This window comes from Prunus mume, linkage group LG2 (genome assembly GCF_029339155.1).
Source record: "Prunus mume cultivar Tortuosa linkage group LG2, ASM2933915v1, whole genome shotgun sequence".
Lineage (NCBI taxonomy): Eukaryota > Viridiplantae > Streptophyta > Magnoliopsida > Rosales > Rosaceae > Prunus > Prunus mume.
In genome coordinates, this window is record NC_142699.1 from 38,369,548 (window position 1) to 38,393,751 (window position 24,204).

Consider the following 24,204-nt stretch of genomic DNA (forward strand, 5'->3'; position numbering starts at 1 on the left):
ATGAAGATCATGTTCCCGAGCAAAAAAAACTAAAACGGCAAAAGCCAATATAAAGGCATATAGCCCACAAAGAGGCATTATAGCCACATTCGGCATAAAGCCCATATTAAACATAAAATACATAAAATAAAACACAGGAAAGTTAGCCGCCATTACCAAAGAGAAACTCCAATCCGCCACCTGCAAAGAGAAACTCCACAATTGTAGACGGACAAACCACCAATCACCAACATGAAGAACCAAACACCCATATGTTAGCAAACCAAGCCAAATATCCCTCAAAACATAGCCCACCCGAGATTCACCAAACATAACCAAAATTAACCCAACCAATACATCCAAAAGACAGCAGCTAGCATAGAAAGAATGAGAAAACTCATTCCACAAACAGGAGAAAAAGAACCAAGAACCTGGAAGGAGGTGGTGCAAGCACCTGAGCTAGAGCTCTAACACACCTTCCAATAAAAAGTGCTAAAACGCATTTGAAATTTGCAGCTACAGACCAAGGATGAGGCTAGATCAAAGGAGAGGTGAAGGAATTCGGATGAGCCATGGATTTTGAGTCGGTATGGAGCAAGACTCACAAGGCAAAGATGGTGGTGATATGGGAAATCATGCCCATGGTCTTCATCCCACCAGATTGTAAAATAGGGGGAGAAGGAGAAAAGTGTGATTCAAGAGGAAAGAGGAAGATGAGGGGGGGAGGAGGGGCAGATCACCTCTCTACCAACACCCACACCCGACACACAAGATGCTGGTGCGGAGTTTTAATTTTTGGGAGATTCACTATTATACCTAAAATAAGAGCCTAAGTTAGAAAATAAACCCTATATGAAATGGACTTTAGAAACACACCCAAAACATATTTACAACATAACAAAAAAGTTTTTAACTTCTTTTAAATTACAAAACTACCATTGATTTCTTAAAACAAACTCAACCCTAAAACCTCATAAAAAAAAGTCTAAAACACTCAATAGGGTATCATAATAATTTAATAATCAAAATTAAATTCAATAGAGTCAGCTGTCCTTTTTTGGGTTTGTTTATGAAAATTAAATGGTGTAGGATTTATCTATATTATTAGTATTAAGAATGAGTATATGACGAAATTTTTTTATTTTTTTTATTTTTTTTGCTAGAGTTGCCTAAGACCTCCTCATTGTAGGGTCTCATTAGCGTGCTTTAGGAATTGTACCTACCCATTCGCCAATTATGAGTTGGACGCTTTAACCAGCCAGCCACAGCTGCTTGCGTTAGCGGGGATCAAAGCCAGCCACAGATGCTTGCATCAGCGGGGATCCTCGTAGATGGTGAATAGCCAAATTCCAATTGAAATGAAATCTTTAGGATAAATTATATTATATATAGTATAAAAAATTTATGCAGACTACTGAATATAATCTACTCAACGTTGACTAGCACTAGATGCCATTTTCATTCCCTTTCAATTTATTGTTTTCTATCTAATAGCCGAAAATAAATTATCTCAAAGCTGGATATATAAACCTTATTGAGATTCTGAACTTTATTATACTTTACAATGGCAGGTTACATGTGCTCTATCTTTGTCTGCAACGACTTGTCTTGTGCTACGGCTGACGCCTATGGAAAGAAACGGAGAGGTGGTTCTTTTTCAAACTACGTATATACATATACCACTCATAATTTATCTATTATACATATATGGTAACTCAATTCTTCGACGAACCATAAAGAAACCTGCAGAGGGTCTGTACATTGAGGATCTCCGTATCATAGTTATGTTAAATTCCAGCAATCAACCCGACTGGCCTATCGATAGGGTTAAACGCAGCAACTCAACCTGCAGTCATATCAAAAGCATAGCTGCAATTTGGCTATAGTGTTTTTATTGGCTCAATTACACCAAAGCAGATATCACTATGTTCTTGCGTTCTTGTATCTTGGCATGCTAATCAAACCTGGACCTGGTAAACTTTGGATGCAGATGAAAGCCAACTGAAGTCTCAGACCGATGACCAGCCTATCAAGTACCTTTCAGGACAAAAGGAATAATTCGTTCTGTTGCTTAGGCATCATAAGATGCAACTTCAGCTTCCCCAGCATGCACAATTGTACAGGATTCTTGTATACTGAGACCTTTGCAGCATTATTACCCAATAAAATGACATGCAAAATGCTGAAGGCTTCACCTTTATCTACTGCAAATTGCCACTCTCTCATTGATATGTGGAACCAGTCCTTTCTAGGAGACTGGGTTGCTTTAACTTCAATGAACTCTGTACTGTCTTCCTTCTCCCCTACAACTATGTCATAGGGAAGCCCAGTTTCATTGCATTCATTAACCCACTTCACAACTGACTTTCCAGCTTTTGAAATCAAGTATTTGAAAGCAACAAGCTCACCCAGTCTCCCGGTTAGCATTGCATCTCTTCCACTGGATGTACCATATCTAGGCTGGTCTCTCTTGCTAAAATTAGGAAATGAACCCAAATCAGGTAAGTCAGAAACAGAACCTACATTAATAGGATCAAATTCAGTATGCATTCCATTTCCCGTCTCATTGCAAGCATAACCAGAATGTTCTTGCAGATCATCGGAGCCTGGCAAAACTAAAGCTGCAGATGTCATTGCTGAATCATCTTCAATGGTCCAATTAATGTCAACTGAAACAGAATGTGCAACTGGTGCCTGTGTCTTGGAAAGATTTGCATCAGTACAACCAAAACCTGGTGCAGTTTTCCAATCAATAGGTGGCCAGTTAATTACTTTCCTTTTGGATTTCGAACTGTTTTTCTCATTTACTTCGGTAAAAGTAAAACTTTTTGGGAGTGACTTATAATTGTCTGTCAATGAAGTCACAGATGACAGGGACCAAACAGATTCTTCACCAGAAAGCTTCGGTACCTTTTGGCTGTTTAAGATAAAAAATTCTGTCTGCTCCTGAGTTGAACCTGATTCAGCCATTATTGTGATCATATGAAGGAAATTTGCCAAGTGTAATTCTGGATTTCCGTCAAAAAACAAACGAGAAAGCTCCACAAATAACGCGTGTGAATCCGGTTCTTGGGTTGTATACAAATTGCTACCCTGTATTAATAGGACGAAAATATATAAGGTTAGGAAAGAGAGAGGTTTCTATGTCCACATCATGCAAGTATCATAACGGCTTGGTGAAAAATTTTCCGACGTTCCAAAACAATAGTAAACAACATTTTATTAGAAAGAGAATTTGATTAAAGAGGAGATTAGTCTGTATTCTTGGAAGACTGTTTTTATTTACTATTTGTTTTCTGGCCAGAGAAGTAAGACATGTTTGTAACCAAACATGACACGATTTCAAATGCTAATTTGTTAACACTGTAAATATCAGTGTTTTGAAAGGTGAGGCTTAGGCGTGCCTTGAGGAACGAGTCGAGGTGAGGTAGTCAAGAATCTCCTGACCCATGGCTCCGTTGAGCAGTTTCCCAGAAATGAGAACACCGCAGCTAAAGCTTGAGCCCTGATTGTGACCAAATTATTATTACTACCTTAAGATAACTAGCGCCGTTTCAACTTTCACCCAACAGCCCAAATTGTTTGTCTTTCAACAAAAACCATGTATACAACCACTTGGGAAGGTTTTTTTATTTTGTTTTTTTTTTTCAAAAATAAATAATAAAAAAAGAACTCCATACCCCCTTCTGCTCTCCTCCACGAATAGAATCCAGAACAAAATTAACAAACACCAAAATGTCTCCTCTTTTTCTCTGTTCGTTACACCTCCCAATTCTCTCTTTGACACCACCTTCAACATCTCCTTCTCCAACTCAAGGTCATCTCTTCTTCTCTATTCTCCATGTCTCCCTGCCTCTGTTAAGTGTTCTTTGTTATAAGTTAGAGCTCCCAACCTCTGTTCTTGATACTTGATAGCAATAACTTGGAACTTTTATGTTGATGCTAAATGATTGTTAATGTTTCTTAAGCTCCCAGCCTTCATATTAAATGATTCATTCCAGTGGTTAGTTTTAACTATATAATTGTTAATGTTTAAATTAGTAAAATTTCAATTTTAATTAGCTCAGGTCCAAAGGGCACACACCTGAACACTTAAGCTTACGGCTCACCTTGTGAAACACAAGAGGCCTCGCCTTTGAAAACATTGGTAAATATAGTAATCCCAACCAACTTGTAAGTCAGTTTGCATTTTGGTATAAGCATATAAGCATTAGGAAATACACGCACACTCAATGAAAGATAAAAGAGAATACCTGCAGAAGACAGCTACATCTTAGCCTCTTATTGGATTTCCTGCCGGAACTCTTTATAACATTCTGATAAAACAGCTTTTCAACAACAACTACTTGCAAACGATTTAAGATATCAAATCCAGAGTGCTTGAGTTGTGTATATTTATCAGGGTGTACACTTTGTAAGTAGCGCTGTGCATATGGAAGAGCCCAATCCATCAATGCAGCTTTTGTGCTACAATCTGCCAGACCATAAAATATTGCCTCACGAGTTACAGCCTGCATATAAATGCACAAAGTGGAAAGATGAGAATTACATTTCTTCTCAGTCGTACAGTTTTATAGTTATTTATTTTCCACATTCATTTTATTGATTAACAATATATGGCATCCTAAATCTTGTAACACCCGATCTTTACAACGCAGAATCTCATAGTGACAATGCATGGGAAAATGTAAAGAATACTATAACCTGTTCAAGTTCATTTTCACTTCAAAGCATGCTGCTGATATTACCAAAGATATCTTACCTCTGAAAGCGCAGGAATCCCTAAAGATTTCAGGAGAATGGAAACTTTTTTAAATAGCATCTCTACATCAGCATTACTTAGTTCACCAAAGTATAGAAAATCAACTCCATCCAAATGCACAAACTGCTTTCTTAACTCAATATCATCACACCAGAACACATGACCAAAGGAAGGATGTAGGGAAACCCACTTATCTTGAACAGTAGGAAGCACCGTACATTCAATATTTGTAAGAGAATCTTTCAAGTAAACAATATCCTCAGCACTCAATCCTGACTTCAGTCCATCAGTCCATTTCAGGAATACTCGAAAAACCTGCAACAAGGAAGAAACAATTAGATCACTGTGCAGCTTGTCCTACTTATAATATATCTCTAAACTTAATTACTTACGGCATTAGCTGCTTGTGAAGGCAAAGCAATATTTGATAAATCTAGCAGAATCCGAAGGTAGCTACGGAGAGCTGGGATCTCATGTACTCCACACCCACCAACAAAGAAGTCGTGAAGGCCTGGGTAGAAATTACTCAGCATCTTATTTAAGGGAATATGATTAATACCTGTTGAGCTGTACTGAGGACGGATCCCCTTGATATGGTTAACGAAGGAAGTGGAATCATCCCAATATACTTCTTCAGGGGACAAAAATATACCAGACACCACATCCTCATGACTGAAGCTGGATTCATATGGAACAAATATGAAAGGTCCAGGATGGAACTCATCAGTAATTCTCTGATTCGAAGGAGCCATTTCATTCCAGATTAATGAGTAAATTTTGAACATTTGTGCTAGGCTGGGACAGAAGATAAGTGTGATTTAAAATGTGCAGAACCATGCAAAATTAAACAAATAAAATAGGAATGGATCCGCACAAACATGAGAATTTCATATGATCAGGAGCAGATATTGAAACAGTATCAAATAGCATAAAATTTCACAAGTCTACATTCAACATAGAGGTTCGCATGACTACGCTTGAAACAGAATGTGCACTAATTCTGATTTTATTTATTAAGCAAAAGACACCTTATCCCTTCTGACAAAGCTTTTAGAAACTACATTGAGAGAATATGATGACTTGGTAGAGAAAAGCAGAAGGCAAGAAGATAGATAATACACCCCAACATGAACCCAAACAAAGTTTTCATCTATTATAAGGATAAATTGTTCAATCTACCATTTAACTTCACTCACTAAAACTGCTTTCTGTTTCGAAATGCTAAAGTTAAAGCAAAGTTGAGATAAGTTTCCCAAACGACCAAAGGCATGCTTAAGGACAGCCAGCTAGATGCCATTAAGTAAATATGCCAAAATAAAACATAACAAAGGGGATCTTAGACACTCATAAAACAAGTCTCTTTGAAATTGAATACATCCTTTGTCAAGATGGCAAAACTTCATCAAGAGACCACACACATCATCTGCTTTATTAGCCACCTGCATGGCGTCGAATTGCACTTTAACATTAACCCAGTGACATGTGGCTGACATCAGTGACCTCTGCTAAGTAAGTCTATGAAAACATAATGCATGTCTACACAGAGCTGCAAAAACTTTAACTATTCTGTAATAAAATAAAATACATTGATATGAAAGAGAATTTCTGTCTATGAGCAACCAAATGATACTATAGAACAACTGCTTTTGGTTTAAACACTTCATATTTATTTTGATCCAGTTGTATTGATGATATTGGTGAATCCCATTAAGATAGAGACATCCAGTATAAAAAACCAATTGATCTCGCTTCCAGAAAAATGAGGAAGAAAAAAGAAAAGAAATACCTTGCTCTGAATGGGTTCTCACATCTCCATAGTTTCAAATTCTCAAAAACATCACCAAGAGAAACTCTCGTCTTAAACCCAATATCACTTGCGAACTTTCCACTTCTCACCTGTTTCAAAAGGAAAAATGTAGATATGCCAAAAACAAGATTTGAGATTTTCATATAGCTGAAACTATGATGCATAATGGTCAGATGAATAAGGGAAAACTGAAACGTAAATTATCATCACATCATAACAACACACAATCAAACAGTAATATCTAGATCTGAGCATGGTTCAGGCCGTCTCGGTTTTGGGCCCAATGAACAATGCCATGTGTAATATGACATGTAAAAAAAATTTAACTGGCGGTCCAGTTCGATTCTCTGCCAGTTCTGGAGTAATCAAACAGGCCTGAAACCGGTTCAGCCGGTTTTCTTGCCGATTTCCTTTATTTTTTAAGTTTAAAAACCAAACCGCCAGAACCAGTCCAGTTTGGTTGGTTTGATCGGTTTTTCTTTATATTTGTTCGGTCGGTTGTATTGCTGCAGCATGTTACCCTAAACCCTAAACCCTAAACCCTTGTCGAGGACAAGTACATGACCTAATGTTGAGGATATTAAGTCCTACATCAGGCATTCTAATTTCAAAGCATTGCATCACAGCATATAAAATCCCGGGTTCTCCACTCATTACCAATTACTTACAGGTTGGGATTTAAATTCAGACATTTCCATATGCACTATATTAAATACCCTATGTATAATTTTTTTTTTTTAATCATGAAAGAAAAGATAATTTTGAGCATTCCATCTCCAACTAACCTTTGGAACAGAAAATGGAGCAGATGTACCCAGAATCGAGCGCACTGGATCACAGTTGTGATATAAATCCTTGGGGTAGTGAAGTTCATCATCCATTGTTGATACCACCCATTGCACATCACAGATGCAGCTTAAAAATGAAGATCTGAAGGGCTGTCTATCTGCTACAGATTTAGAAGTGCAGTAACCGGTCGTTTTATCGCTATAGCAATCATCCCATAATGTATCAAGAACCTCTAGGAGATATTCACAACCTTTTTTGTTGTTCTCTCTGGACAATAGGGATAATAGTTGGACTAATTCAGGTGACTCCCAATCTGTGGCATTCAGTCCAAGGGAAATGCTGTCCTTGTCCCAAATCAACTTCTTCAAAAAAGAATCAGATAAACTATTAATTCCTTTCTCAACTTGAACTACTTTCACAAAATCCGTGATGCCAATTTTCTGGAAAAACTCCCTCCACTTCATCAGTCCATTTGGGAGTGATCTAGTGGTGGGATGCTTCAAATAGGAGATGTCAACCTCATGCCAAACCATATCCACCCCATTAATTAAATTATTTATGTCCACAGGATTTCCAAATGCTGCACTGAAATGAATTGATGCTTCAGCAGGTCGTTTAAAGCCATTATTTGTTAGTATATAAGCTTTATTTCGTAGTTCTGAGATTATGTATTCCTTTTCAACTCGACAATTATAGCAGCTTGACTGCAGGTGAACCATTACAAAGCAAATATAATCAGTCATCAAATTCTTATCCCTATCCTGTAATCCTGCCATCAGATATAGCCGGCAAGATATGCACCTTGATAATTTCATGTGCGGACAACTGTTGGACACCAATTCTACGAAGCATACTTGTGACTTTTTCAACTGTCGTCACATTCATGTATGACACGTCAGCACATGATGCAAAAAGGAAGCTAGGACTGACAATCTGAAGGTTAGCATACAAATCTGGAAAAGACTCAAGTCCATGCTGACCCTCAAACCCAGTCTTTAAGGCATCAAAATGTAACCAAATTGGGCCTTTATCTACTGCAACATATGTACCGTCTGAAAGAGGAATAAATGGAATTTTTCGAAGGTTTTCTATGAATTCCATTTCTACTCCTGAGTCAAATGAAGCTTCCGCAGAAGAATTGAATGACATTGCATAAAGTGAACTTAGCCAAGAGGCAAGCCAACTCAGTCCCATTGATTTGAGGCCATTTTGTGTATGACATAAAGAGTCCACAATTTGAAGCAAAACTTTGGGTCCATAGTCCAAAATACCTAGAACTCTTGCAAGTGGATCCGGCACAACTATATTTTTATCCAAGAACCCAAGTCCAAGATGCTTTTGCAGTAAGTCATCAGGGAGAAGCAAACGAGCCTGTTTATTCCAACCTCTTAGGACCCTGCACGGAGGAACCCATTCATTATTTCCTCCTTCCAGGAGTAAGCAATTCGACACACGTAATTTTGAAATAATCAATCGCGGAAGAGAAGAAAAGAAACCATGCACATCCCCGACAAGCGGAACAAAGGACATATAAGCTGTTACAGCTCTCCCGGGATTCTCTTTAAAGCACGGAAGAGCACAAAAAGATCTCTCTGCATTAACAAACAAACCAGGAAATTCAGACGAAAGCCACTGGTTCCAGGGACTATCTCCATCGACTTCTTCTCTAGACGATGGAAGAACAAAATCACCCTGAAGAATAAACTTCAGCCCATATGTTCTAAGAGGAAGAAATGCAAAAACAGGCTGTGGGGCAATATCAGGACAATAATGGCCATTATCTGATTCCTTCAATGTAAATGCTATTGATATTTCTGTTGTTTGTACATCACCACGAATAAAATCTGCTTGCAATTTCTGAGATACTACAAACCATGTCATTTTCTCTTTCCCATGAGAAATCTTAACGATACCATCTCCCACAATATCCTTTCTCATGACCGTAAGTGTATCATCAAGCAAGTTTCTAAACTTAATACACTGGAGGCGGTGGAGAAAGAGTAGTAAAGAAGGATGAAGATCTGAAAACATATTAATTACACTTTTCATGACAGTTCTATCTGATAAAATAGATCTGAAAGGAAGAACAATGCAAGTGTTCCAGCAGTTCCAATCCGCTTTATCATTGTCACTAGATGCCAGGCTACTAAACAAGTGAATACTGCGAGGAGGTACAACTGTGGGCAAAATTAAACCAATCTGACCCTCACTTATATCAAACTTGATATGAAACCCATTGGAATGAATTTCTGGAGCATCTGTAACCTGCAGCAAGACAATCACATATTAATGAAACCTTATTATCAATAAAACGTATGTTGAATGAAAATTTTCTGGGTAGGGATGGTGGAACGACATTGAGAGAGAGAGAGAGAGAGACAGACAGACAGACAGACAGACAGAACGATAACTACAGTATTTTTCACAACCTACCCGAAATACTGATTTGAAACCAATGCCCTTCTGCCCTATATATCCAGCTTTAGATCCTTTCTTGGTTGAATTTCCAACATCACAGAGTGCCCTAATGTTCTGGGCAGAAAAGCCCCGTTCATTGTTTAAAACAACAATACCTGACTCTTGAAGAATGAATGTTAGAGTTGGTTCCACATTTGTTGGGTAAATATTATCATCAGCATTTTGCACCTGAAGCAATAAAGAATAATTAGATGCATTTAAAACATGACAAACTTTTAAGAGGATTATTTTCAACTCCAGACTCTTATTATAGCATCATATCAAGATTTGAAGAAAATTAAAATGGTAGTTTATTGCATCAACAATATATTGCTGATGAGAAACTGCAGATAAAAAGATTCACAAAGGATAAACAGATTTCAAACTCAAATAACAGTGGTCTTGCAGATATTGGTTTGTCAGTCCATTATATGTAACACCACATCAGTAATAAAGTAAAGATCGTATGTAAGGCATAACTAATATTCTACAGTAAAAAATCCAAATGTCAAAGTTCCAAGCATATGCGCCAGGTGCAAGGACAGACCATAGCCACGGCTCACCTGAGCTGCAGCCCACCCCAATCAAGAAACTGGAGATTATCTCGTGGATGATCAAAATCAAAAGACTTCACTGCTAGATTACTGTTTTTTTTTTTTTAAATTATAAAGGAAACAGAATTTTATTGCAATTATGACAATAAAAAAACAGCATAAGGTGGTGAAGATGGCCACAATAGAAGTCTAAACAGCGAAATAGCAGTTAGACCAAGCAAAACAAAAAACTTCTAACAAAAGAACAAAACTTAAAACAAACTTTGACTGGAAAGCTAGCGGATGGCTGCATTCCAATCCAGCCAAATACTCCTAAAGGACATATCTATAAAGTCTGTATAAGTCGAAGCCCATAGCGAGGAACATGATCTAACTTTCTCCCATAGCTTCTCCGTTTCGCGACAAGTACAGTCCTTAAAAATCAATCCATTTCGTTCCAACCAAACCATCCAGATGATTGCCAATACAATACAATCCCATAAAACCTTGGCTTTCTTCCCATTTCCTTGAAGATCATGCTTCTCAGACAAGAAGGAGGAACAGTCCCTGTAAACAACCCAGCTAATTCCGAATTCCCTATACAGACGCAGCCACAAATTCGAGTTCACCCAGCAACGCAAGAAGAGATGAACCGCCAATTTTGAACATCCCTTGCAAAGAATGCACCAATGAGGGCAGAAGCAGGAATTGGGTCTTCTTCTTTGAATCATATCACACGTATATAAGCCTTCCCATGGGCCACAATCCAAGAAAAACCCTTCTATTTGGGGAGGCTTTAAAAAATGTGTATGTGGTGTGGGGATTTGGTCATGCATGTGTATGTGTATGACTTTCTGGGTAAGAATTAAAATCTATGTTTTCAGATCGGCATGTGACAAATTACTCACCTGGAACATCGGTTGACAAGATAGTAAGACGTGATAACTGATCAGACAGAGGAGTCCACTTAATATTCAAAACAAAGTACAAAGTTCAAAGCTCAAACATTTTAGTAAGTACTCCAAGGAGTCATTAAAAATGTACCATGATATATCATAGACTACCCTGTTAAGAAGTTGTATCCATACATACCCAAACAAATAGACACACAGACAGAAATATTATTTTTAAGGGTTTTATATGCAATCTATATATATACATACATGCAAGCATCTACAAATGTAGCCAATTGTTAAAAAACCAAAGAAAAAGTAAACAAAATTTCACCTGGGAATCTAGGATCAGCAATGATGAAAACTTGCAAATATTGCATGGCAAATGCATAGGACAACAGCAAACACATAAAAGAAGAAAGACAGAGGGGACAACAACCACTGGCGGATCTAGTAAGGAGCCAGTGAAGGCACTATGCCCTACTCAGTCTTGTTCTACACCCATGAAGGTGTCAAGTTTTCATGGTATTTTCTGTTGAATGGGGGCAAACTGTTTGATAAATTGCCTCAAAGAAGGCAAAGGCAGGGTAAAGGGGCAACGAAATGGTTGAGACTTGAGCTGCATTAGGCCAAACTTTACAGGTTGTTGCTAGGCCAGAGTTTACAAGTTCTTGCCCCCAGGAAGGATAATTCCTAGATCCCCCAGTGACAACCACAGCATACTTTCCATACGGTTTATTTTATAGTGGAGTAGATAATTACACTAAGCACAATGAAAGAAACAAAGAACGTAGCCTCACCAGCTCAAGAAGAAAATGAGAATCCTGAGAATACAATTCCTTTGAAAGGCAATGCAGAGCTCTCCCTAAGCGGGCATGCTGCTTCTTTAGGATGCTACTTCCAACATTTGAAAGGCTTGAATCTAGACCAAATTCATCTCTCCTGATTGACTCAATTACGAGGACTGCATCTTCAACTTCATTAAGTTCTGTAGAATGCTTTGAGCCACTGCCAATTCTAGCTTCAGAAGCTTCTGCACCACTAATATTTATACAGGGTTCAGTACATTCACCTTTCTGCTCATCTGCCCCAACAGATGCACCAATACTCCCTTCAGAAGCGGCAAGCTTATCAGACACATTCTGCATATACTTTGAGCCTGACCCGGTTTCATATCTAACAGCATTGAAGCATGTAGCCCCAGACCCAGACATGAACAAATCAGTAGTGTCATAGGAACAAAATTCATTGTAATCATGAATCCACTCCACTATACCAAGAGATAAGCCAACTTCATGAATCATGAGACGCTGCTCTGTCTGGGAGCACTCACTCAAAATGGCTGAAGCAGCATGTTTGAAAATAGATCGCATCCCTGAAAGCAATACATCAGCAGCAAAACTACGAAATTCTGCAGGTAGATAGCCAAGACAATCAATGATAAATCTTGATAAAACAGGTTCACCAGTATTCATCCGGGTTACATCTCTGTGTAATTCATTACAAAATTTACTAGTAGAACCTTCACCAATCATTTGCTGTCCACACAATGCTTCTCCTTGACTTAGAAAATTCTTATTGCCATGTATTTCCATATTGTCTACATAATTCTTCAAAATGACTTCAAATGCATGCTGTACATGAAGTTTCAGAAGGGACACAGGCACATGCTTTTCTCCCCCAAATAGTGCAAACAGAGATAGCATTTTCACTGCTGTTTGGAAAGAGGAGCCTTGAAGTACAGCTTCCAAGAATGCATCTACAGTAGATGAATGGTCTAACCGAATTACTTTCCCATCTTTGGTCACCAAACACAACAATTCATCCATGTTGACTTCATTCAATAACCATGGTACAAGAGTACCAAGATAGGGAGCAAACAAGAGGTCCCAATGTGCCCATAAGTTTAAATCAGACATCATTGGTCCCCTGAGTAGGATTTTAATTGCATCTTTGGATGTAACAGATTCATGGGTTTCCGCTGTCTGGCCAATGTTAGCATTCACCAAAGTGCTCCTAAATGTGTCATTCTTACAGTGTTCTGGTGACTCCATACCATAACTAGTTCCACATAATGTCATTGAAAAAAGAACACGTTTGGAAATTGCAGTGTTTTTATGCTTCCCCACTAAACTTAGGAAATCTTGTACCAAACCATTTTCGATGGTTTGGAAACCAATCGATGGGAACTGCTTCCTAAGCAGTAAAGGAATATTCAGTTTGGTAATCTTTTCATCCTCCCATAAACTATTTAAAGCTTGAGATACTAAAACAACCAAATGATCCTGGAGCATGCAAACCTCCAAAGGGCACTTCCCATTTCCGTCACCAGTCCAAGAACTTGCACAGCTCATGTGGCAGTAGACAGGCATATTTTTCTAAGAACATTAGAAATTCCCCAAAACCAAGGCATCTAAATTCCTTGACACAAAATTCTTCCACCAACCAAAGCTCACAATTGCAAAGCTTTCTGAAAAAGATAAACATCTTCTCCTGAATTGTTTTACCATTGATAGGCATTCCATGATCACTCTCAAAAAACGTCGCAACTTTCCTGATTATGTCTTCAACTGAAACACCTGTGAAGTCTAATCACAAAATACAATAAGCCACACCAGTTTCATGAGAGGATGAACATGTGAAAGGCCGAAAGGGTGTCAAACTAATTGGATCATTTTACACAGCGAACTTGCTACTGACGGACTAGGATATGCAGTCATGGCAGTGAGGACTAGCTAGTCACACACGACGACCATCTTTCCTCAATAATGATTTTTTTATTTATATATGCTAGCTCATTATATACTTTAGTTGACTAATTGTATTGGAAATGGGAAAAACACACCAATTCACTTAGAATTTCACTGTTTTTCTCTTTTTTGATACCCAGAAATCCACCAATCCGCTTTGCAGACACAGCTTAAAACTGGGACCCCCCAGCCCCCTGGGCGGGGCTTTGGGAGGCAGGAAACACTAGCAAATATCTAGGTAGGCACCTTTGGGGGTTTCAAACCTCAGACCACATGGGAGCAAACCATGGGCCTGACAATTCCCACGTTGGTAGAATTTCTCTGTTATTGCATATAAACAGATCTATAATTATTTCACCTTGGTAATCAATTTTTTTTTTTTAGAAGAAACGAAATTTATTAAGCAAAAGAACACGGAGGTGGATAAGGCAACCACAACCGAAGAAGAACAACAACACAAAAAGAAACAAACAACACCAACCCCTCCCAAACTAACAGGGAGGAACAAAGCCAATAAACCACTGAAACAACACACCCCCCAACCCTCAAATAACCACTGCTGCCATATCCCTCAAAATAGTAGAAAGAGAATAATCTTTAAAATCTTCAGTAACAGAAGCCCACAAAGCTGCCCAGTACTTAACTCTATCCCACAAATCACTCACTCCCACTCCCTTGTAGTCTTCAAAAATTCTCCTATTACGCTCCATCCAAATGTTCCAGAAAACAGAGTGAACCAGACAGCCCCACAAGGTTGAGGCGCGCTTCCCCGAACCCCACACCACAAAATCAGAACAAAGGAAATCAGCGCACCCTTTCGGAATCACCCAAACGGTCCCAACCTCCCTCCACAAAAGCCCCCAAAGACTTAAGGAAAAGGGGCAATGTAAGAAAAGGTGGTCCACACTCTCCTTACCAAGCTTACATAACACACACCACATAGAATTGACACCACTCTTTTTCAAACCAAAGGCTAAGTAGGGCCCAACTTTGTAGTTAGATAACCAACCCATGGCCAATGAGATCAAAGAGTATCATTTCTAGAAAAATGAGATTGGCTGCCATTGTCCCTCAACAACGAGAAATTATAGAATAGTATTGTATCACCACGTCAGCTGGTGATACTCCAACGCAAAATACGCCATGTGTCAATCTTTTTGAAATAAATTTGATTTTTTACAAGCTGTATTTAAAATTCATTATTTACATATAGAATAAAATTTTAGAAAGACAAAACAAAAGACAGCATAACCACACCCAATTCCCCCACTCCCACAGCTTGCTGACCCCTCTCTCTATCTCTATAAAAATCTGCAAGATCTCTTAAACCATGGGAGCAGAAAACAAAACCAATATCATATATTCTAAGTATGTCAGGAGTATCCATCACTTAAACCCAGTTCGATAAAAATCTAAATCTTCAACTTGGGTTTTCATTTTCAAGCATAGCTCAAGAAAAAAAGGTAAACTGTAAACTGGGTTGGTGTTTTTTGTCTTAATATGTATCAGGAAGTGAGTGATGGAGGAGGAGGAGAAGGAGAATCTTAATCCCTTTAGTAATATTGTGGAGAAAAATCAGCCCAAAAAAAAGGCGTTATGATTCTCTTTGCACGTCGATCCAATGAAATAGAGATATGGTTGTTGTTTATGGAATAGAGCAATGGACGGAGAAAGAAAATGATAGGGAGGGCGCGTCAGTCAAGGGAGCCAGGGTTGGGGTGGGCGGTGGTTCTTCTGTCTTTTGGATATTCTTATTTTCTCAATTTTATTTTAAAGATAAAAACATATTTAAAGTCCAGCTGTAAAAAAAATCTTTAATTATTTAAAAATAATAATAATACGTGGCATATTTTGAATGGAAGTATCACCAGCTGACGTGGTGATACAGTACCATTGTATAATCTCCTCAACAACTAGTTGACAGGACTGGTACACCAAAGACACTTGCAGATTATGCAATGGTGGCTCCAGAATCTCTGGTATTAATCACAATATTCTTGCAAAACAAGGCATAAATAAAACCATGTGGCACATCAGTATCTATTGGAATCCTAATTTCTGGATTAAACAAGAGAACCTTACCATTGATCACAGCATTGACTCTCTCTTCCATCGCTTCTCCTCCGGTGACTCTGAAGACTTGACCCCTACCTACAGGTCCACATCTACTTTTCTGGGGCATTGGTGCTCTGTTCGTGCTCTGTTGTGGCTGGGACTCAACTGGAAGTAGTTGAACAGATGTGTAGGACTGAGCAGGGTACTGAACCAATTTCTGGGGATTCTGTGGAGCCAAAGATGATACAGCCTGTTGGAGTTGAGAGCAGTCCTTACAGACGTGTCCGGCTTGACCACACAGAAAGCAGACTTTTGATTCAGAAGGAGATCCTCCGGATAACCCTTTGTGTATGTTGTTCTTCTGACTCGTTTGGAGGACCTTCCGCCTACTACGGACTCTCTCACGACGTGGATAATACTGTTGATCCTGCTCCATGCAGGCTGCCATAACATCGTCATAATCACTAGTGTATTAAGTATCATACAGATCTTTGTTATAAGTTTTTAATGTGTTTTCAAAGAAGATACAATCAGAATACAGAGTTGTCTTGGGTCACTTGGCCTAGAAATTAAATGATTTGTTCCATCTTTGATCTTACTGCTTCCTATCCCTTTTTGTGTTAATCTCCTATGGAAAATTTAGCAGAAAACTTTTTCTGCTGCACAGCATTTCTTTTGACTTGCTCATGCAGCCACGCTAGTTGTCCTAACATAAACGAAGATTGTAAAAATTTGAAAAAGAAAAAGAAGCACTGAAGATTAAGCACTGCTATTTGATTACAAACACTAAGTGGCTATAAATATTGATATCACGATGAACACATCATAAGCACAATATCAAATTGACCTTTCAAAATAGCCAATCTTTTTGCACACTCAGCTACTCTCTTGTTCAATATTTCATTGTCTGCATGTTCTTCATCTGTAGGTTTTTTAGTTTTATTTTAAATTCAGTTCTGATAAAAGAAAAAGAAAGAGAAATATGAACCAACAGCTCCAAAAATTACAAAACAATACAAAACGGGCAATACTGCACCACAGCCTAACCGCTAGTAATGAAAACATGACTTCAAAAAGTAACATTACTCTGTATTTTATTGTCTACTGCAATAAAATTTGTTTCCTTTTCATAAATAAATAATAAATAAATAAAGCCAACATTACTCACTCAGTGTATGCTCAGTATTGTGTTCTGTACTGACTCGTACTGCATCCTTAATACTTGGTTCTACATCTGTGCTCAAATACTCAGAACACTTATGAGTACAAGTGTTAGTTAACCCGTGTTGGCCAATGGATTGGAATGTATCGTACATGCTATCCCACATTCCAAATTTGATAGATGAGACCTGCAACAAATGTTACTTGTTAAACAATGCCAAAGAAGCAAAAAAATTTGTTAGAAATAACATACAAGAATAGAAATTGTGAAACCTGATAAACCGGAACCTATAATTGTCCTCTAGAAGCACAACATCGAATTTTAAAAGACCATTCTTCACTACATTCAGTTCTCTCTTGTACACTTTCCGTGCTCAGGTCGAATTGTTTGTTACTTTTTATTAATTATTTATTACTAACAAAAAACCCAGTTCTTTACGGCAAACTAAGAGACTAAATAATATCCTGGTATCAAAACATTGCCTTCAACTGGATCCACAGGCCAACAAGAAGCATTGCTTGACAAGCTGAGTAAGAGAAAGTCAATAAGAGACAGCAAAGCAGCATTAATGTTTCTATACAAGTTGATAAACAAGATTGTAAGGAGCACTCTACTTTTATGAGGCTATGCAACAAGAGTCACCACTTCCTGTTTTGATAAATTATAATTACAGACGGCGGTGAAAATGATCCAACAAATTTAAAAGTTGATCTAAAAAATTCTGGGCAAAACTCTTGGAAACTGTCTTACACAACGGCATCAGATTATAGTAACAATTTCAGTTCTAGGACAAATAACTGATAATTGCAAACATACATACATACATACAAATAACTGAAATACTACAAACAACAATGCATACGTACATAAATACATACATATATATTATTGGTCAAATTTTGAAAGGAATCGTAAAACTCTAGGAAAAATAAGAAATATTCAAATTAAATGCATAACTTATAATTAACCAAAAGTAGCAGAGCGCTTTTTTTTTTTTTTTTTTTTTTAAGAGAAACTTTAGAGCACTTCTAGCGGAAGGCTGTGGCCCAGGCAGGTGGGGGCCCAAGCCCCAGGTAGAGGTTCCAGCACGCAAATGCAGCCCGGGCAGCTGGTGGGCTCCACAAGCCTGGGCAGGCCCAAAGACAAGAACAGCCTGGGCTGTTGCCTGGGTTTGCTGACATCAGCAACAAAAAAAATTTAAAAAACACTAAAAATTTTAAAATAAATACTTAGTCATATTCTGCACTTCCCACACCAAAACTCTATACAAATTACTCTCCTCATATCTCATGTGAATAGTGGTTGCCCTTGGGTTGCCATGGCAATGGGTGGAAACACCACAAGCCTTTTGCAAGGGCTGCCACTATTCACGTGAATAATAACAGCCCTTGCCTTGCCATTGCCCTTTGCCATGGCAAATGGGTGGGAGTGCTTTTATACATTAAAAAAAAAAGGGTACAAAACATGCCAGTGGATAAGAAATCCATGACAGAACAATCAGAAATCGAACTACAACATAATAATCAAACTCAATAGTCTAGACTCCATTGAGCCTACAATAGGATCAAGATAGGAAAGTCATTTCACCGCAGCCATTAGATCTCTCATTATAGATGGATAAGCTACGTCCTTAAAGACTGGATTCAATGAAGCCCATAAGGATGCCCAAACTCAATCATCATTCCACAGTTCCTCGTTAGAGTTGATAATTGCACAGGATTTCAATGAAGGACAAAAGAGAAACATTCCAACTAAATGCACGGCTTACTTTTGCCCATAAGGATGCCCATCAATCATCATTCCACAGTTCCTCGTTAGAGTTGATAATTGCTAATGAAGGACAAAAGAGAAACATTCCAACTCAATGAAGGGGGGGTCCACACATTAAAGGAATCCGGGTAAACTGCCGAAATGCCTCCTGAACTTGTACCTAATTATCAATATACCCCATGACCTTTTTTTTTAGAAAATTAAAGACTCAAACTAAATTTTATTCTCAATTCTTCCCAAACAAAAACACCGTCTAAATCTCAACATTTCATCCACGCACAAGATTGTTGTGGTCAAATTCGGGGTTTTCAGAAACCAATTAGTTTTGTTTTTTTATTTGTAATAATTCGGTGGTTGTGAGTTTGGGGTAACAGGTGGTTGCAGGGGATATGGGTTCAATGGGGGTGGGTCTGTGGGTTCTGGGTTCGTTGAGGGGTGGTAGTCATGGGGGAATCGGGTTAGGATGGGAAGGGGTGAATGGTCTGGGGGTTAGAAAAAACTGAAGGAAGGAAAGTGGGGGGATTGGTCTGGAGTGAAGGGTTGGTGGTCATGAGGGAAATGGGGTGGTGAAGAAGACCACGAGAAAGAGAGAACGTTTGATTGTGTTGGTGGGCTAGTAAATTGAAACTTCTGGTTTATTCCGTATGCTCTGTGGCTGGCTTGTTTGTATGTGGGAAGTTGCAGATGCATTTGGAGAGAGGGAGGGGGCGGGGGGCTGGGGTCCATAGGAATTTTTTTTTCCTTCAATTTTTTTAAATGATTTGATGGATTATTGGATGACATGTTGATTTAGACGGGGGGAGGGAATTGGCAATAAAATTTAGTTCAAGTCTTTAATTTTCTATAAATAAAAAAAAGGTCAGAGGGTAAATTGATAATTAGGTACAAGTTCAGGGGGCATTTTGGCAGTTTACCCAAGGAATCCAGACTGTTTGGAAAGCGAACGATACACATCTTTCACATATTAGTTTATTTAAAAATCTCAGCCCTCCATAAAGACTTTCATGTACACAAAATCATCAATCCATTTTTTTTTTATAACTTTACCTGTTTCGAATAATTCTACAAGACAGCAGTAATGATTATGTGACTTTTGGATAAGAAAAAGTTTATGAACTAGACTTTTAAGATTAACCATTAAATATTGCCAGTAATATCATAAAAAATAAATAACATTGCATCTACCACAATAACTTACAGCAACATTCAGCAGTCCAATCAATGGGTATGAATAAAACATTGACATGATTGTTTTTGACTTCTTATAATGTGTATTATAAGACCGAAGCATGCTCCAAAGTACCTACAAGCAACAGAAGACATTTGCTGAGAACCTATATTGGCAGAAATTGAAACTGAAGCATTACTTAAAATGAACTAGAGAATCACTACAGTTAAGCAAATCCAAACCATAAGTGAACATCTTAGCACTAATGCTCTTAGGATAAAGGCTTCTTGTTTTTAAGGAAACGGAAATTACCACAGAAGAGAAAAAAATGAAAGATGGATAAGAAGTTCATGCAAAAGCTACTCCTGTATTTAAAGAAGATAAGGTTGCACGACTAAAAACTCACCCCAATTAAGACAAATACACCAAACGGAATATCCCCAAATTTCTTAGACAAAGATGCTCAAAGAGAGGTTAATCTAATATGCAATAATTGTCATCAAAGATTCCTCTCCACCCAAACAACCCAACTGTACAATGCCAAGTAGTAGTCTTCATATTCACACCAATACCCAGAAAATCTTCGACCAGCAGAGAATAACAGTTTCTTGGCCAAACACATTCTGAAACCTACTCCAAACTGGGAGATAAGTATATAGTTCTTTGTATTTTGGGGTAGCATATCACAAGTATTTGATTTCCTTATGTGCAAGAATCTGGTACCACTTTCACAATCACTCTACTACAATTATAAAAAAAAGGCAAGAACACCAAGTTTCTCCGACCATAGATACAAAGTATTTACAGGAAAAGACCCCTGACCCCAGAGTACTCCAATTTTTTTAGGACCAGAAGAGATAATTGATGAAGCTCGAACAAGCCTTCTAAACTTTCTTAGTACGAGTGAGACAATTTAACAAAAAGCTAAGGATTAAAAAAAAGATTTATTTAAGACCAGAAGAAATGATAAGCCAACAAGCTCAACTTTCTTAGTATGAGACAATTTAACAAGCTAAGGATTAAAAAAAAGATTTATTTGAAATTTCTCATTTCTTTAAATGCACATGCATAGGATATGAGAAAGAGCATCAAGTACCAACAATTCTTCCACAGAAAGAATTCTTTCACACGAAAAAAAAAACTTAGATCAATTACATTTCACTATATATATACATATATATATATATATGTATGTAAATCATTATATACATATATGTGAGAATTTCTGGCTACATTAATGAGGAAAACTCCCTAGCATGGCGTTCCTTCAATCAGAAAAATGGTAAATCTATATGAAGTTCAATCAATGGAAACTTCATTAAAACTTCTGAAAAGGAATGAAAATATGTAAACAACTCAAATTCATCAGACAAATAGACAGAAATCCATGGACGAGTGTTTGATCCAGGCAGTAAAATATATCTTGATAATCAATTATTCGTATATCATAACAGCATGAACATACCTTAGCCACAGGCTGCTCCTGACATGCTTCCTTCCAAGTTGTAACGAACATCCTCAAAAGAGTATCGGTAATTGAAAGATCAATTATATGCACATCACTAAACTCCTCTGTTCCACAGCCATTCTTTGTAGGAAGAATATCTTGATCCACCTTGTCACTCTTACGCAATTTTATGGGCACAGAGATGGGGCTGCTTAGATTTTCGTATATATATTTTTTTTTAACAGATCCATTACCCTCATTATGCTTTTGGCTTCCACTAACTGGAGAAATGTGGGTCGATTTGAGCCAATACCTCTCTTCTAATGCTGACAAGTTAGTACAGCTACTCGCTCTTTCAGAGATTTTAGCAGATTGTGATGCAAAGTTAACCAGACTGCCTGTAGCATCATCATTATTTTTGTCATCTTCTTCATGTGAATAATCCCTATTACCTCCATGCTTTGAGCTCGAAGGAACAAATCTATCTTGCTTAACACAAAAATCCTTGTGCACAACAGAAAACAATTCAGCTTGCTGAGAAATGGCACAAATATGTTTATCTAGCCGCTTTTTCAATGTGGAGAAAATTGGTGGCTTCTTCCTAGAGCGCCACGCTCTTAATTCCATTTTGGATTTCCTTAGAGCAGCACGTTCTAACTTCTTGGCTTCAAGGATGTAAGAAACATGCACCCTATGATCATAAAGTTTACTTCAATCAGGAGCATTATAAATTATAATTTCTAGTACTTTCAAAGGACTGAAAACTTATGTTATCCAAAATGTGCATTAATTATTTAAAAAACAAATCAAAAGTCCATGCCAAATGTAATTTTAACCATTCAAAGCACCAACATTTTGATAATTTTTGTAGAAGGAAGGGATTGTACATCTTTCACCATACAAAATCGTTAATATTATTAGACAATGAATATTTATCACAAAGTAGAAGCGAAAAATGTGAGACATACCCCAAGCTACAAATTCGAATTCCGAGCTTTTCCTTGCTTGCAACTGATCGCCTCTTAACAATAAAATCCAAAAACTCTTCAACAGAATCGTCCGTAACTTCACGTTTATGTGTTTGAAATCCAATGAGTAAAAATACTATTTCCTCACTAGTTATCTTAAACACTTCAGTTGTATCAGAACTCACTTGGAAATAATGCAAAACAAGTGGGTGCAGCAACAAAGGGCCTAATCCCAGCTCTTCAAACTGCTGAATATTCTCATTCTTGCAGATTGCTAGTTCCAAATCATACAATGAAGTAATTTTTCGAACCCCAACAAAGCAATGGATATATGCATTTATCTGAATACCAATAGAAAATGAGCAAAAATTGGTAGGATTTAATACATAAAGATGCACATTTTATATACAAAATCTTACTCTTCATTCGGTTGCTGAGAAACCAACAGAAAAGTAGTGCATGTTCCCAGTATTTGCTTTTATTATTTTACAAATGAAATCTCAGACTCAGATGTGCTATGCAGGCTAATAAATAGAGTGGACCTAGACCACTAAGGATAGGTGAATACAGACAGCAAACTTCCTGGGTTTGAAGAGTCATATCATAAGATATAAAGCCCGACAAGCCCAGAAAGCAAACAACTGTTCCAAAAGAGCCACTGATGCCCCTAGGTCAGTTGACATCTCCAATTATCATTACTATCCTTTTTTTCCCTCAAACTAAAGTTCTCACTCTGTTATTAATCAACAGGAAAGTATGTTTCCTTAACAGAATTCGTTTTCAATGTATTCCTCGCGCAGACCAAATCTTTTTCAATTGGAAATTAAAGGGCTTTTATCTTCTCTATCAATTACACTCTGTTCCCACAATTTCTCAGCAACCAAACAAAGTATTGACACAAATTAATTTGAAAAAATAAAAAAGAAACGGGGTAGATTATTGCTATCTCATTAGTCATTAGTCATTACCCTGCCTTCAGTGAGCATTAGGCGGTGAAGAGACGGCACTTGGTACATTGGAAGCATCAGAGAGCTCCAAGCATCAACCTTGAGCATCAGAAGCGCAGACTCCAAGACCTTCCACGCAGAGACGCTCCTTCCAGCCGCGACGAGTTCAGCGCGAGCCTTTTCCGCGGCGCCGTCGATCCTCTCCAGCATCTCCTTTGGCCAAAACGCTGAATTCGAGGGGTGCTGGAGAGGACCGACATTCGGGTTATCAGACAAGCTCTGCGGCGGAAAAGCTGAATTCGAGAGCTGTTGGGGATCGACATTCGGTCTCGGGTTCTCAGGTAAGGTCTGAGGCCGAAACGAAGGGAGCTGTTGGAGAGTGAAATTAGAGTTTTGGGTTGGGAAAGCTGGGTAGGGGTTGAGGACAGGATGGGATGGAAAAGCAGGGTTTGGAGGCAAAATATATGATGAATTGGTCGGGTTTTGGTTTTGGTTTTGGAGGGAGAAATTGGGGTTTAGAGGCTGTGAGTATGGATGCTGAAGTGGAGGCGGTTGCTGCCGTGGCCCGCCAGATGGGGATCGGAAGTGATGAGGGTGCCCGAACATGGCGTTAAAGAGAGAGAGAGAGAGAATGTCAGTTACCTGCCATCCATGTGGTCAGAGGTGTAAGAAAATAAAATTTTGATGAATGGGGACTGATTAAAAAAAGAAGACCTA

At 38.1% G+C, this 24,204-nt stretch overlaps 1 protein-coding gene across 1 annotated transcript; it reads right to left on the reverse strand.

Annotated features, from left to right (window-relative positions):
* Window positions 1-1,500: 1,500 nt before the first annotated feature.
* On the reverse strand, window positions 1,501-24,200 carry LOC103322761 (protein NO VEIN-like). Its single transcript, XM_008224686.3, is given in 16 exon segments — window positions 1,501-3,072; window positions 4,233-4,490; window positions 4,742-5,056; window positions 5,134-5,536; window positions 6,528-6,637; window positions 7,334-8,101; window positions 8,103-9,602; window positions 9,771-9,983; window positions 12,021-13,553; window positions 13,555-13,808; window positions 16,053-16,466; window positions 17,194-17,374; window positions 20,156-20,260; window positions 21,591-22,263; window positions 22,541-22,881; window positions 23,509-24,200. Coding segments are annotated over 16 exon segments (8,706 nt in total). The 5' UTR covers window positions 24,094-24,200; the 3' UTR covers window positions 1,501-2,019.
* Window positions 24,201-24,204: the final 4 nt, after the last annotated feature.